The following is a 16,118-nucleotide window of genomic DNA, read 5'->3' as shown; positions in this document are numbered from 1 at the left end:
ATGAGCTGGATGTTGGTATACAGGGCACAATTTCAAAGTTTGCAGGTGATATGAAACTCAGCACGGTAGCGAACAGCGAGGTAGACAGGGAGATGCCTGGAGGACACAGGGTGGCAGGAACTGAGAGACCTGGGGGCGTACGTACAGAAATCTTTGAAGGTGGTGCGACACGCCTTTTTTTTTTAAAAGGGCATACGGGATCCTTGGCTTTATAAATAGAGGCATAGAGCACAAAAGCAAGAAAATCACGGGTTTGGCCCCAGCTAGAGTGTGGTGCCCCAATTGAGGGAGGATGTCGGGGCTTCGGAGAGTGGGGGTGCGGAGGAGATTGACCAGAACGGAACCGGGGGACGAGGGACTTCAGTCAATGCGGAGAGACTGGGAGAAGCTGGGATTGTTCTTCCTCGGAGCAGAGAAGGTTAAGGGGGGGAGATTTAATCGAGGCGTTCAGAATCAGGAGGGGGGTTTGGACAGAGTCGAGAGAGAGAGAGGGAGAAACTGTTTCCAGTGGCGGGGAGGGTCGGTAACCAGAGGGACACAGATTTAAGATAATCGGTAAAGGAACCAGAGGGGTGGGGGGGGGGGGGGTAGAGAAGGAGAATTTATTTTTAACGTGGAGAGTTGTTGTGATCTGGAACGCGCTGCCTGAAAGGGCGGTGGAAGCAGATTCAACAGTAACGTTCAAATGGGCGGAATTGGATAAATACTGGAAGGGGGGGAAAATTTGCAGGGATGTGGCGGGGCGCGGGGGGGGGGGGTGGGGAAGAGCGGTGGGGGCAGGGAGTGGGGACGAACTGGATAGATCTTTCAATTAGCTGGCACGGGCTCGATGGGCCGAATGGACTCCTCTTGTCGCTGTAAAATTCCGTGCAAGTATTTGTGTACCCTTGCCAACATTTTGCAAACTCAGCATCGGAGATAGAGGCTGAAAAAGGAGGCTGCGGAGAATGGCTCTGTCACACACACACACGGAGAAGTTTATCAAATACCAACACAAACGCAACTTAATGTAGCATTGACGATACAACAGGGCTCAGTTAAAGAGAGAGGTTTTTTTTAAAGCAGCGTCTTAAAGGCGGAGAGGTTTAGTTTAGAGATACAGCACTGAAACAGGCCCTTCGGCCCACCAAGTCTGTGCCGACCATCAACCACCCATTTATACTAATCCTACACTAATCCCATATTCCTATCACATCCCCACCTATCCCTATATATTTCCCTACCACCTACCTATACTAGGAGCAATTTCTAATGGCCAATTTACCTATCAACCTGCAAGTCTTTGGCATGTGGGAGGAAACCGGAGCACCCGGAGGAAACCCATGCAGACACAGGGAGAACTTGCAAACTCCGCACAGGCAGTACCCAGAATCGAACCTGGGTCCCTGGAGCTGTGAGGCTGCGGTGTTAACCACTGCGCCACTGTGCCGCTCCCTAGGTTTAGGGAGTCTCGAGCTAACAAAGGCACGGATGAAGGTTGCAGTAGTCGGACATTCATTCAGTCCAGTCACTCCCGAGAGGCCTTGGGGGGTTTCGGCAGTTCTGAGACACACCGACAAGATGGGGCGGGGGAGGCAGGGGGGGTGGGGGGGGGGGGGGGGAACCCGTTTCACTCCGCCTCAGGCACCCAGGTACTCGCAACCCTCTGAGGAAGAGGACGGCAGACGCAGGGAACGGCGCCACCTCCGGGACTTCCCCCCCACCGACTCCATCCGCCTGCCCAATGATGACCCCTTCCCCCCCCCCACCCCCCCAGGAAATGCGGGGTTGTAACAACTCTGATTCTGTACCTACCAGGCTAAACAGGCTGGGGCTTCGTTTCCTCTTGAAGACTGGACTGACTAGATGCAGGAAGGATGTTCCTGATGGCCGGGGGGGGAGTCCGGGACCTGGGGGTCACAGTCTAAGGATAATAAGGATAAGGGGTAAGCCGTTTAGGACTGAGATGAGGAGGGATTTCTTCACCCCAGAGAGTGGTGAGCCTGTGGAACACTCTACCACGGAAAGCAGTTGAGGCCAAATCGTTAAATATATTCAAGAAAGAGTTAGATATAGTTCTTAGGGCGAATGGGATCAAGGGACACGGGGAGAAAGCGGGAACAGGGCACTGGGTTTGGACGATCAGCCATGATTGTATCAAATGGCGGTGCAGGCTCGAAGGGCCGAATGGCCAACTCCTGCTCCTATTTTTCTATGTTTCTATAGAGGTCTTCAAAATTATGAAAGGTCTTGGTGGAGTGGACACAAAAGAGGGTGTTTCTACTTGTGGGGGGGGTGGGGGGGAGACCAGAACTAGGGAGGCCATCAATATAAGACGGTCCCTAATAAACCCATCGGGGAATTCAGGAGAAACGTCTTCACCCGGAGAGCGGTGAGAATGTGGGGTCTCGCTACCACAGGGAGTGGGTTGAGGCGGACGGCGTAGATGCATTTAAGGGGGGGGGGGAGCTGGATAAACACACGAGGGAGAAAGGAATAGAAGGATATGGTGATGGGGGGGGGGGGGGTGGAGGAGGCTCGTGTGGAGCAGAAACTACCAGCACGGATGGGCCGAACGGCCTGTCTCTGCATCTGGAAATACCCGCGTAACCAAAGCTTCGCAATTAATCTTCATCTGTGGATACCAGATGTCGAACCCTCCCAAAACAGCAACCCCCCCCCCCCCCCCACCACTCCGTCACCGGTGCAACGCCCGACCAGATCCGAGACAGAAGCCCCGTAAAACCCAGGGCAGGGGGGGAAATAAAAACAGATCACCTCGTCTTTCTTTAAATCTAACGTCTGTGCGATGACTGGTGTACTTTATTGAAAGGTGAAGAGCAAGAGTACGCAGTTTACATGCAGTATACACACACACACACGGAGACAAGGGCAGACGCGGGCTCACACATGTCTATAAAATATACTGACTCAGGATACAGACAGCAGCAGTATTCAGTGCAAGTGTGAAAGGGTGCAGAGAAGTGGTGGACAGAATCGTGCCAAAGGGCAATTAGGGATGGGTGTTTCGAACTGGGATGGGGGTGGGCTCAGCCCCCAAGCCCCCTCCCCGCAGCCTTTCCTGTGCGGGATCAGGCCTGGCATGTTTGATTTCAGTCGTTTTTGTAATTGCGTATCTTTTTCTTTTCCCTCCTCTTGCCCCACCCCCCCCCCCCCCACCCCAGCGCTTTTTAGAAGAAAACACGGGGGGTGGGGGGAGGAGAATTGCGGCCCACCGTTATCGACGGCGGACTCCGATCGGGACAGCGCGGGCTTATCAACTGCTGAAGTCTTTCCAAGAATACAGAGCCATTCTCCCTTCTTCCTCCCAACTCCCCCGCCCCTCCCTCCCTCCCTCCTCCTGACTGCACGCGAACAGCCCCCTCCTCCAGAGTGTTCCCCCTTTCAATCAGATCATGACTGATCTGCATCCCAACTCCATCCACCCACCTCGGTAAATCCCCCCCTCACCCAAAATAAAATCTAAATCAGCTTTGAAATTTCCAATTGACCCCCGGCCTCGACAATGCTTCCTGACATCACCCCTCGACGGCCCTGGCTCTAATTTAAAGGTTCTGCCCGCCCCGTGGTGCTTGATGCGGTGCTGTGCTATCTAGAATACCGTGGTTTCCTTGCGTTGATCTAGAAAGCAGCTCTAACCTGTCCCGTGCTGTTCTAGAACCGGGCGCTTTCAGTACCATTGATGTGAAATACGGAGCAGTTTGCGCCTCGGGACGGCGTTAATCCAGAATGTCGCCCTCGTCCGCACGTGCTGTTTGGGAACAGCCGATGCGCACGGGTATCGCGCTGATGGGGAAACGTTACTGCCCGGCACCCAGCTGACTCTGAGCGCGTGCGCTGCTCTAGAACGCCACAGACTCCCCTGTCACGCTCCCTGCACAGTGCGACGCTACATCGATGACAACGCGCCGTCCTGCGAGCGGTCACCCGGACCTAGGATAACTCCGCACCGCAGCACACCAGCTTTACAGCCATGCGGCTTTCCGTGATGGTGCCGGTGTTCTAGAATAACACTGCTGTCCTGCTCAATATCGTTCGGATCCGGAATGAGGGAGCCCCCCCCCCTTCTCTCGGTACCACAATGATCTAGGACAGCACGCCAGGGCGTCACATTGATCCAAACTAACCTACGCGCCATCACCTCGTTCTGGCGGGGGGCTCACCACTCGAAGTTCGCGAAGCCCAGGATAAGAAAATTGAAGGAAAATTTGAGGGGGCGGGGGGGGGGGGGGTTCGGAAACCCGGAAGACTTCAGCAGTCGAGTCACGCATTTGGGTCAGGCCTTCTTCTTCGCTCTGCATTTCCAAGTTTTCATGCTTGGGGCAAATCCCCCCAACTCCCCAAAGTATTCAAAAAACCTACTTTATAAGATAGAAAACTATTTTCTCGCAGAGCACGCCAGTGCTGGGAGCAGGCACGGACAAGAACGGGAACAAGACGAACACACACACGCCACTAGCCAGGGGCAGACAAGAGAACGAGCGCTTCCGTCTTGCAAGCATAGATCGGAAAGCTTGCGGAGGGAGACTGGGGGGCAGTGTAGGCAACAGGAGCTTCCCCCACCTCCCCCCACTGAACCCCCCCCCCTGCCACCCGTACATCAAGACACACTCGCCAGAAAGGGGGAGCTACACAGGGTGAAGGTAGGACAATACACAAGGGGTTTTCTTTTTCCTCAAAACAACAATGTACGGGGAGAGCTGGAGAAATCGGTCAATGGGCTCAGGAGCAGGGTCAGTCGTTGCCTTGAAGCGTCCGTCCCAGGACCTGTAAATGGATGGAACAAAAACTTACAGGTGGCAGGAGACCCCTCCGCGCCTCCCCCACCCACCACCAGCTCCCCACCCCACCACTCACATCGAGTCCTGTTCGCCCATCCCCCCCACCACCCGCCCACGGCCTCCTCCCACACTCCCCCCTCCCCATCTCTGTAACCTCCACCAGCCCATACAACCCTCCGAGATCTCTGCGTGCCTCCCGTCCTGCCTTCAGCTGCCTGGGGCCCCCTTACGAACGGGCCCGCGATCATAAGCGGAATGTGGGGGGGGGGGGCGGTGGGTACCTGCACTCGGAGCCTGGCCGTTAGCTTGCTGCCGTCTCCTGCTGAAACACGTAGACTTTTGACTGGTCCTCAGCTTCGCAGCCACAGTGGGAGTCACTCCTGCAATCATAGAATCAGAGGGTGATACAGCGACAGCAGGAGTCCATTCGGCCCGTCGTGCCTGTGCTGGCTCTTTGAAAGATCTATCCAATTAGTCCTCACTCCCCCCTCCTGCTCTTTCCCCCCACATCCCTGCAAATTCTCCCCCCTTCCAGTATTTATCCAATTTCCCCCCCTTTTGAAAGTTACTATTGAATCTGCTTCCACCGCCCTTTCAGGCAGCGCGTTCCAGATCACAACAACTCCCCGCGTTCAAAATAAATTCTCCTCCTCTCCCCCCCCCCGGTTCCTTTACCGATTATCTTAAATCTGTGTCCCTCTGGTTACCGACCCTCCCCGCCACCCGAAACAGTTTCTCCCTCTCTCTCTACTCTATCCGAACCCCTTCCTCATTCTGAACGCTTCGATTAAATCTCCCCCTTGACCTCCTCTGCTCCGAGGAAGAACAATCCCAGCTTCTCCCAGCAGGGATTAGATACAGAGTAAAGCTCCCAAAAAAGAAAAAAAAAACGGGGGTCAGATACAGAGTAAAGCTCCCTCTACACTGTCCCCCATCAAACACTCCCAGGACAGGTACAGTACGGGGGGGTTAGATACAGAGTAACGCTCCCTCTACACTGTCCCCCATCAAACACTCCCAGGACAGGTACAGCACTGGGATTGGCTGCTCTCTGATTTGGGAGCCTGAGTGCATCAACGAGGTGCAGCTGACTGTGGCTGTGTGCACAGGTTGGAGGCTGCAGGCTGTGTGACTGCTGCAAGAGGGAGATTCAGACTGAAACAAAAGTTTTTTCCAAATTTCAACAAAGGAAGGAAGGCAGAGAACTGGAAGCTCTTTTTGTGAGTTTGTTTTATCCTGAAGTCTTTTTCATTGATTGTTGGGGGTGGGGAAAGAAGAGACCTGAAGACCTTGGGTGGGGCTGCATTGTTCAATAGGGAGCTCCTGTGTTTAACATCTTTGGATAGGGAGCTCCCTCCCCACCCCAACTACTAAGCCTGGGACAGGTGGAGCTGCCCAGGTGAAGAGACTTTTCTCTTTTCTCTTATCTGAACATCGAAGGAGGCGTGTGCCTTGGCAGCTTACAGCTGACCCAGGTGAAGACATCACCCCACCCTCCCAACTGGAAGACCAGCTACAAGACTTCTTTAAAATACCAACAAAGACTGATTCCTCCTGGCCTTCCTCTCCCTCAGCCTCTTCCCCAGTGCTACATCCTTTAAATGTTGCTTTTTTGATTTATTGTATTTGCTCTTTTTTTTTTCTCTCAGCAAAGTGCCTGTAACTCTTCTACCCCATGACTTCTCAGTCCTCTCCGGTGGCGGGGCCCTCCTATGCTGCAGCAGCTGCGACAGCTGCTCCTGTGGCCCCGTCACCATTTAAAATCTTGACATCAAAGCATGGGGTGAAGAGTTACACTCATCCTAATATGACTATTGAGGCTTGTGTTAAGGCAATGGCCGTGGTTGTCGGCCCCTCGGCCATTGTTGCAGCCTCAAAGATGTATGGGAAGGCTGTGTTCTTCCTGAAGACCGAGCGGGCTGTGTCCCTCGCCCGAAGTACAGGGCTCACAATGGGTGGGATTTTCCTGCCAGTGGACCCTCTGGGGGCCACTGCACATCGGGTAACCTTGTCGAACGTCCCACCCTTCATTCCTGATGAGATCCTCCTCCCCCACCGACACCATCTGGGGGAGGTGAGGTCAGGGATCACCCCAGTCCCGCTCGGTCTTCGGGAGCACAGCCTCCGACATGTCTACTCCTTCCGCCGCCAGCTATTCATGCAGCTGGCGCGGGAGGAGGTCTTGGAGGGCCACTTCGGTATAGAGTTTCAGGGGACGGCCTACCGCGTCTTCTGGACCTCGGATGGGGCGCGGTGCCACGTCTGCAAGGGGGTGGGGCATGTTCGTAAGAACTGCCCCAACCTCCCGGCCGCCAGCTCCACCTCGGCGGCCCAGAGTGGTTCCACAGCACCTCCTCCCACTCCCCCCACACATCCAATAGACGCCGCTCAGTCGGTTCCGGAGGCTGTGGTTTTCACAGCCTCCGGCGGGGAGGGGAGCGTCCGTCCGAGCAGAAGGAAGACGCGGGGAAAAAAGAAACATCATGAGGCGCGTCCCCTGGACACTTTGACTCAACCCGAGCCTGAGCTCAGCCCAAAGCCCATTCCCATGGAATCCACCTGTCCCAGCGCTGGGCTCAGGCCCAGGGTGACTAAAAAGGAAAAAAAGGGTGCGGAGGCGGAGGCATCTGATGACATGGAGGTCTCTGAGCCTCTGCGCCCTAGTGGGAAAAAGAGGAGAAGGCACCCCTCCACAGAAATAACACAGGGCCCTGAGGTGCAGGGCCCATTTGTTGGAGGGGAGCTGTCTCCTGTTTCGGATCCTCAGGTTTCCCCTACCGCCACCACCAAGGCTGCAAAGTCCGGGCAGGAGCTCCCTATTCCTCAGGATGGAGAGGAGGGGAAGGCCCCGGTACATGAGGCCCCTCCTGAAGGAGTAAGTGGGGCCCTGCTTGTGGTGGGGGAGCCTGGGGACGCCGCCCATTCTGCCACTGCTACTGGGTCGGGTGTCCTGAATGAAGGGGAGGGCGACGCCCCAGAGGGTCAGCCCTCCCAGCCGGAGTCCACCACCAACCAGGAGACACCCGACCTGGTGAAAACTGAGAATGCTGCCCCATCTGCTGGACCTGTGGGTGCTGGCAGAGCGGGGGATGGCCTCCTCTCTCCGCCTCCGGTCTCGGCTCCGGCTGGATTTCCGGAGTCGGGATCTTATGTCTCCCCGGACCACTCGTTGGCCTGGGGACGGAGGTGGAGGGGGGTCCTGGGCTGCTGGCGCCCACAGGCTCCAGTTTTACAATAGAACCCAGAGAGGACTCCTCCGCCATCGATCCTGGGGGTGGGATCGTGACGGAGGCGGGACCAGCTGGCGCGGCCGGGATGTCCGCCCCACAGTGTGTGGTGGATGTGTCAGCCGCTGGCGGTGACGACCCGGAGGAGGATGGGGATTCGGTGGGGGGCACGGAGGATGATCTTGATTCCATCGCCAGTGAGGTGGTGGAGTCCCTCGTGCCTCCCACCGAATCTCCTCTCATCCCCACGGCGGAACTCCGGGATTTCCTCGCGGTTTGCAGGGGCTGCCGCAATAAAGTTCAGCTGGCCCTCGACCGCTGGTCGAATCTGGCGCTGATCATCCAGTCCGTCCGTGCTGCCCTGAAGATAGCGGGCAAGCGCGCGGGCGTGAAACTGGTTGAGAGGCGCCGGTTTCATGTGTTCCTCAATGGGTTGCTGGGGGAGTGGAAGGCCAGGTGCACTTCCACTCCCTCCTCACAGTGAGCTGTTGGTGACGGGTTTTAAGTACCTTTGACATGAAGATAACCATAGCCAGCCTCAACATCAATGGCAGCAAGGGGGCTCACCGCAGATTTCACAATCTCTCAGTCCTTAGAGAAGGGAGATACGCGGTGAGCTTTCTGCAGGAAACCCACACCGTTCCGGGAGACGAAGCCACCTGGCTCCTGGAGTGGCAGGGTGGGGTCTACATGAGTCACCTCACCCCTATTTCTAGTGGGGTGGCTATCTTGTTGGCCCCGACTTTTCAGCCGGAGATCTTGGGGGTCAAGGAGCTAGTGCCGGGCCGCTTGCTCCACCTTGCCGTTCGCCTGGGCAGCGTGCCGCTCCACTTTGTGAACGTGTACGCGCCCAGGCCCGGCGCGTTGCAAGCGCGCTTCTTTGAAGAAGTGTCCGCTCTCTTGGGCTCCATCGATAGCGGCGAGTGCATCATCCTCGGGGGGGATTTTAACTGCACCCTCGAGGTGGGGGATCGCTCCGGTCCCCAGCGCGGCCAAGCGTCGGTGGAGAAGTTGAGGGGACTGATCAGCTCCCTTAACTTGGTGGACGTCTGGCGGAATCTCCATCCCGACTCCAGCGCCTTCACGTGGAGGTCTGGAGGAGGGGGGTCGCGAATCGACCGCCTCTACATCTCGCAGGTGTACGTCTCCCGCGTCTCGGCGGCCTCCATGCGGCTGGTGCCATGCTCGGACCACCACCTGGTGTGGGCGGAGTTCACTCCGCTCCGCACGCGGGCGGGGTCCGCGTACTGGCACTTTAACAACCGGCTGCTGGAGGACGTGCGATTTCGGGACTCGTTCTGTCGATTCTGGGCCGACTGGAGAAGGAAGCAGGGGGGCTTCCCCTCCTTGAGGCTATGGTGGGATGTGGGCAAGACTCACATCCGCGTCTTCTGTCAGGAGTACGCGAAGGGGCCGACCAAGAGGCGGGAGGCCGAGATCGGGCGCCTTGAGAGGGAGGTGCTCGACTTGGGAGTCCCGCCTCGGTCATGCCGTCATGGTCCCGGCCCTGTGGCAGGCGTACAAAGAGAAGAAGGGCGCGCTGAGGGACCTGCAGCTCATAGGGTCCCGAGGCGCGTATGTGAGGTCGCGGATCCAGATCCTGGAAGATTTGGACCGCGCCTCACCCTTCTACTCGCTGGAAAAATGGCAGGGGGTCCGTAAGCAGCTCGTCGAGCTGCTGGCCGACGACGGATCCTCCATCACGGATCCGGAGGGAATGGGCCTCCTGGTCCGTGCTTATTACAGTGCGTTGTTCTCTCCGGATCCGTCCAGCGAGGATGTGTGCAGAGCTTTGTGGGAGGACCTGCCGCAGGTCAGTCCGGAGGGCGCTGAAGGATTGGAGGCTCCGCTCACGTTGGCGGAGCTGACTGGCGCCCTCCACCAGCTCTCAAGGGGCAAATCCCTAGGGCTGGATGGGTTGACCGTGGAGTTCCTCAGGGCGTTCTGGGACGTCCTGGGGGACGATTACGCGCGGGTCCTGGGGGAAAGCCTGGCGACTGGGGAGATGCCCCTCTCGTGGCGCAGGGCGGTCATCGTCCTGCTGCCGAAGAGGGGCGATCTCCGCCTGCTTAAAAACTGGCTTCCGGTCTCCCTCCTCAGCACGGATTATAAGATCTTTGCCCGGGCTATGTCTCCCCGTCTGGGCTTCGTGCTGGCCCACATGATCCACCCCGACCAGTCCTACACGGTCCCGGGCCAGTCCATCCAGGACAACATCCACCTGGTCCGGGACCTGATCCATCTTTCCCAGAGGACTGGTCAGTCGGTCACCTTTTTCTCCCTCGATCAGGAGAAGGCGTTCGACAGGGTGGATCACGATTACCTTTACGGGACTCTGCGCGCTTTCGGACTCGGGCCGCATTTTGTGGCCTGGGTCCGACTTTTATACGCCGCCGCAGAGTGTCTAGTCAAAGTTAACGGGTCCTTGACGGTGCCCCTTCGCTTTGGGAGAGGAGTGCGTCAGGGATGCCCCATGTCCGGCCAATTGTATACCATCTGCGTGGATCCCTTCCTGTGCCTGCTTCGCAGGAGGTTGACGGGATTGGCTCTGCGCGAGTCGGCCATGCGGGACGTCCTCTCGGCTTACGCCGACGACGTGCTCCTCGCAATCACAGATCCCGTTGACTTGCGGAGGATGCGCGACTGCCAGCAGACCTTTTCTGCCGCGTCCTCCGCGAGGATCAATTGGGAGAAATGTTCCGGACTCCTGGTTGGTCAGTGGCGGGTGGACTCCCTGCCGGAGGAGATGACACCTTTTGCGTGGAGCACCACGCACCTCCTCTATCTGGGAGTCCACCTTAGCCCCGCTGAGGAAGCCTGGCCGGCAAACTGGCAGGAGTTGGAGGCGAAAGTCACCGCTCGGCTGGGGCGCTGGACAGGACTGCTCCGAGTGCTTTCCTACAGGGGCCGAGCGTTGGTCATAAACCAACTGGTGGCCTCCATGTTGTGGTACCGGTTGGTCACTTTGGCCCCGCCCCCTGTATTTGCCACCAAGATCCAGAAGAAACTGGTCGAGTTCTTCTGGGGCAAGAGGAAACACTGGGTCTCTGCCGCGGTCCTGAGTCTCCCGATCGAGGAGGGTGGTCAGTCGCTGGTGTGCGTCCGCACCCAGGCTGCGACTCTCCGCCTTCGGACCCTGCAGAGATACCTGTACGTCGAGCGTCCTCCCAGATGGTGTGCGCTGGCGACGTATTTTTTCCGCCAGTGTCACTGCCTTCAAGACGACACGCAGCTCCCGGTGGAGTCCATTAGCCGCGCCTCTCTGAGGGAGTTGCCTGTCTTTTACCGGGATCTTTTCCGAGTCTGGAACATGGTCGCCTCCAGTCAGGGTGCTCCCCCGCCGGCGGAGGAGAGCGCCTCGGCTGTCCGGGCGGCCGACTCCGGGGACGGTCCGGCGGGCGGAGGAGTAGCCGAAACCCCCGGGACGCCCCTCACTGCGGGTGGCGAGGGGGCTCGGGAGTGCGGAGCGATCCCGGCCGAGCTGACTCCCGCTCGGCCGGAACTGCTCATCGGACCCAGGCCCCGAAACCCTCCTCGGGAGCCGGTCCCACACAACCCGAGCCGCCTCTCGGAAATGCCCTCCGTGCCATTCCAATCGGCGCGGAGGGGTTTCCTGTATGGGCTGCTCCTGCACACTCTCCACTTCCTCGCCCTCATCAGCCGGCCGGACACGCCCTGGCGGTCCGCGTTGCCATCTGGCGGCGAGGGGAAACCCCGATGGAGGTCTCTCTACGCGGGAGTCTTCCCCCTTTACATCGGGGACCTGGGGTGGAGGGTGCTGCACAGAGCAGTCCCGTGCAATAGGCTTTTAAGTAGGTTCACGGACTCCCAGGCCAGCTGTACTTTCTGCGGCCTGGACGAGTCCGTGTTCCACATTTATATGGAGTGTGCGAGGTTGCAGCCCCTATTTGAGTATCTGAAGGGGCTGCTCCTCAAATTCTGGCTGCACTTCAGTCCCACGCTCCTGATCTTTGGGCACCCGGTGCGGAGGGGCTTGGGCCGGGAGGAGGATCTCCTCATCGGTCTGCTCCTGGGCCTGGCCAAGGTGGCAATTCACAGGTCCAGGTTGCGGGCCGTCGGGGGGTCCGTCTTCCCCGATTGCCTGCCCCTCTTCCGCGGTTACGTTCGCGCCCGGGTGTCCCTGGAAAAGGAGCATGCGGTGTCCGCCGGTACGCTTGAGGCCTTCCGCGACCGGTGGCCACCGCAGGGACTGGAGTGCATTGTCGACGCCGAGAATGGCATTTTAATTTGAGTTTTTTTTTGTTTATTAATCTGGTTTTAATAAAGTTATTTTAAAAATATAAGTGTGTATATAAAGGGGGCCTGAGGAATAAAGGCCCCCTCGACATAAAAAATATATAAAAGGGGCCTGGGGTATAAAGGTCAGCTTAAAAAAAAATGAAAAAAAAAAGAAAAAAAAAAAAAACGGGGGTTAGATACAGAGTAAAGCTCCCTCTACACTGTCCCCTCAAGGAAATGAGGGGTAGAAACCCTGGCTGATTTATTTCCCTGCCTTACTCCTGTTGTAGGTCGCTGAGGTTTAACTCAATACCGCCTGCCACATTTTTCAGCAGGTCATGTTTTAGAATTTTCTGGAATGCCCAGTCATAAACCCAGTCCCTTTTTATTTAAAAACACAGAAGCTGCTTGTTAGGGGCAGCGGTCCAGAAGATGATGAGACAGAGTGGGGAAGGATTGTGCTAAAGAACCTGCTCACCTGTTATCGTTGATGTCGGTTTCGTTGCCTGTGTACGAGAGAGAGAGGAGGAGCGAATGGGTGCGGGGTGGAAGAGAGAGAGAGAAAACGGAAAAAGAGAAAGGCAGAGAGTAATTAGCAAACTGAGAGGTTGATATTCCCCAAACTGCCGGGGTACCTGCACTAGGTTGCGTTTTACACATCTCCTGCTGGGGTACCTGCGCAAGCTTGCGTTTTGCACATCTCCTGCTGGGGTACCTGTGCTAGCTTGCGTTTTACACATCTCCTGCCTGGGTACCTGCGCAAGCTTGCGTTTTACACATCACCTGCCTGGGTACCTGCGCAAGCTTGCGTTTTACACATCTCCTGCTGGGGTACCTGCGCTAGCTTGCGTTTTACACATCTCCTGCTGGGGTACCTGCGCAAGCTTGCGTTTTACACATCTCCTGCCTGGGTACCTGCGCAAGCTTGCGTTTTACACATCTCCTGCCTGGGTACCTGCGCAAGCTTGCGTTTTTCACATCTCCTGCTGGGGTACCTGCGCTAGCTTGCGTTTTACACATCTCCTGCCTGGGTACCTGCGCAAGCTTGCGTTTTACACATCTCCTGCCTGGGTACCTGCGCAAGCTTGCGTTTTACACATCTCCTGCCTGGGTACCTGCGCAAGCTTGCGTTTTACACATCTCCTGCCTGGGTACTTGCGCTAGCCTGCGTTTTACACATCTCCTGCCTGGGTACCTGCGCAAGCTTGCGTTTTACACATCTCCTGCCTGGGTACCTGCGCAAGCTTGCGTTTTACACATCTCCTGCCTGGGTACCTGCGCAAGCTTGCGTTTTACACATCTCCTGCCTGGGTACCTGCGCAAGCTTGCGTTTTTCACATCTCCTGCTGGGGTACCTGCGCAAGCTTGCGTTTTACACATCTCCTGCCTGGGTACCTGCGCAAGCTTGCGTTTTACACATCTCCTGCCTGGGTACCTGCGCAAGCTTGCGTTTTACACATCTCCTGCCTGGGTACCTGCGCAAGCTTGCGTTTTACACATCTCCTGCCTGGGTACTTGCGCTAGCCTGCGTTTTACACATCTCCTGCCTGGGTACCTGCGCAAGCTTGCGTTTTACACATCTCCTGCCTGGGTACCTGCGCAAGCTTGCGTTTTACACATCTCCTGCCTGGGTACCTGCGCTAGCCTGCGTTTTACACACCTCCTGCCTGGGTACCTGCGCTAGCCTGCGTTTTACACATCTCCTGCCTGGGTACCTGCGCTAGCTTGCGTTTTACACACCTCCTGCCTGGGTACCTGCGCTAGCTTGCGTTTTACACACCTCCTGCCTGGGTACCTGCGCTAGCTTGCGTTTTACACATCTCCTGCCTGGGTACCTGCGCTAGCTTGCGTTTTACACACCTCCTGCCTGGGTACTTGCGCTAGCTTGCGTTTTACACATCTCCTGCCTGGGTACTTGCGCTAGCTTGCGTTTTACACATCTCCTGCCTGGGTACCTGTGCTAGCCTGCGTTTTACACACCTCCTGCCTGGGTACTTGCGCTAGCCTGCGTTTTACACACCTGCCTGGGTACCTGTGCTAGCCTGCGTTTTACACACCTCCTGCCTGGGTACTTGCGCTAGCTTGCGTTTTACACATCTCCTGCCTGGGTACCTGTGCTAGCCTGCGTTTTACACACCTCCTGCCTGGGTACTTGCGCTAGCCTGCGTTTTACACACCTCCTGCCTGGGTACCTGTGCTAGCCTGCGTTTTACACACCTCCTGCCTGGGTACTTGCGCTAGCTTGCGTTTTACACATCTCCTGCCTGGGTACCTGTGCTAGCCTGCGTTTTACACACCTCCTGCCTGGGTACTTGCGCTAGCTTGCGTTTTACACACCTCCTGCCGGGGTACCTGCGCTAGCTTGCGTTTTACACATCTCCTGCCTGGGTACCTGCGCAAGCTTGCGTTTTACACATCTCCTGCCTGGGTACCTGTGCTAGCCTGCGTTTTACACACCTCCTGCCTGGGTACCTGCGCTAGCCTGCGTTTAACACATCTCCTGCCTGGGTACCTGCGCTAGCTTGCGTTTTACACATCCCCTGCCTGGGTACCTGCGCTAGCTTGCGTTTTACACATCCCCTGCCTGGGTACTTGCGCTAGCTTGCGTTTTACACACCTCCTGCCTGGGTACCTGCGCTAGCTTGCGTTTTACACATCTCCTGCCTGGGTACTTGCGCTAGCCTGCGTTTTACACATCTCCTGCCTGGGTACTTGCGCTAGCTTGCGTTTTACACATCTCCTGCCTGGGTACTTGCGCTAGCCTGCGTTTTACACACCTCCTGCCTGGGTACCTGCGCTAGCTTGCGTTTTACACACCTCCTGCCTGGGTACTTGCGCTAGCTTGCGTTTTACACATCCCCTGCCTGGGTACTTGCGCTAGCTTGCGTTTTACACATCCCCTGCCTGGGTACTTGCGCTAGCTTGCGTTTTACACATCCCCTGCCTGGGTACTTGCGCTAGCTTGCGTTTTACACATCCCCTGCCTGGGTACTTGCGCTAGCCTGCGTTTTATGTTCTCCTGCACTCGTCTGCATTTTATGCATCACCAGCCAGGGGCCTGCACTTTACCATCACTCACTTTCCGGTGAGCCCAGAATGAAACACTGAGGTTGTAGTGGCGGTGAGCCCAGTGAGTGAGTTTGAAGGTGCCACTCACCATTGTCAGTGATTTGTTTCTGGTACAAGTCGAAGCTATCTCCGGAGGACAATGTTCCACTTGAGCAGCTTGCACTGAGAGAGCTTGGAAAGAGAGAAACAGACCCTCAGCACTGTTCCCAATCTACACACACACACATACTCCAGAGACCCGAGCTCCATAATCCAGGTCGACATCCCAGTGCCAGTGCTGAGGGAGCGCCGCACTTAGAGGGGCAGCACTGAGGGGCCGCCGCGATGTCGGAGGGTCAGTACTGAGGACTGCTGTGCTGTCAGAGGGTCAGTACTGAGGGAGAGCCACACTGTCGGAGGGTCAGTCCTGAGGGAGTGCCACACTGTCGGAGGGTCAGTACTGAGGGGGCGCCGCACTTAGAGGGTCAGTACTGAGGGAGAGCCGCACTGTCGGAGGGTCAGTACTGAGGGAGCGCCGCACTGTCGGAGGGTCAGTCCTTTATTGGCTGCAAGACGCTTTGAGACGTCTTGAGGCCACGAGGGATGTTGTACAAGTGCAAGTTTGTTCTTCTTTCTTCTTAACCCCTGCCCCTCTCGTTGTGAGCCGTGTCGGGAGATTGGTTCCACCTGCCACCCTCCGGTACCTGACCCGGGATGGGGGCTGGGGGTGGGGTGCCGTTCGGCCCCTCGACCTGGAGGGGCATCGCGGCCGCGCCGGATTCCCGAATAGCAATCAGGAGTGGAGATCCCGGGCCAAACATCG

The 16,118-nt window shown here is 57.1% G+C and overlaps 1 protein-coding gene across 3 annotated transcripts in view; it reads right to left on the bottom strand.

Moving 5' to 3' along the window:
- Positions 1 to 4,599: 4,599 nt before the first annotated feature.
- Positions 4,600 to 16,118, bottom strand: part of LOC137359644 (kinesin heavy chain-like) — a 79,618-nt gene continuing 68,099 nt past the window's right edge. For 2 of the 3 annotated variants that reach the window (XM_068025450.1, XM_068025449.1), the window contains exons 26-28: positions 15,405 to 15,487; positions 5,063 to 5,161; positions 4,600 to 4,767 (exon numbers count right to left, since the gene is read on the bottom strand). In XM_068025450.1, the coding sequence (XP_067881551.1) occupies positions 4,676 to 4,767; positions 5,063 to 5,161; positions 15,405 to 15,487 (274 nt within the window). In that variant the 3' untranslated portion in view covers positions 4,600 to 4,675. Of the gene's footprint in view, positions 4,768 to 5,062; positions 5,162 to 12,725; positions 12,754 to 15,404; positions 15,488 to 16,118 lie in introns of all 3 variants that reach the window. The other variant, XM_068025451.1, reaches the window with a different exon arrangement.

Source organism: Heterodontus francisci, unplaced genomic scaffold, assembly GCF_036365525.1.
Source record: "Heterodontus francisci isolate sHetFra1 unplaced genomic scaffold, sHetFra1.hap1 HAP1_SCAFFOLD_1313, whole genome shotgun sequence".
NCBI lineage: Eukaryota > Metazoa > Chordata > Chondrichthyes > Heterodontiformes > Heterodontidae > Heterodontus > Heterodontus francisci.
This window is presented reverse-complemented; position numbering and strand designations above follow the sequence as displayed.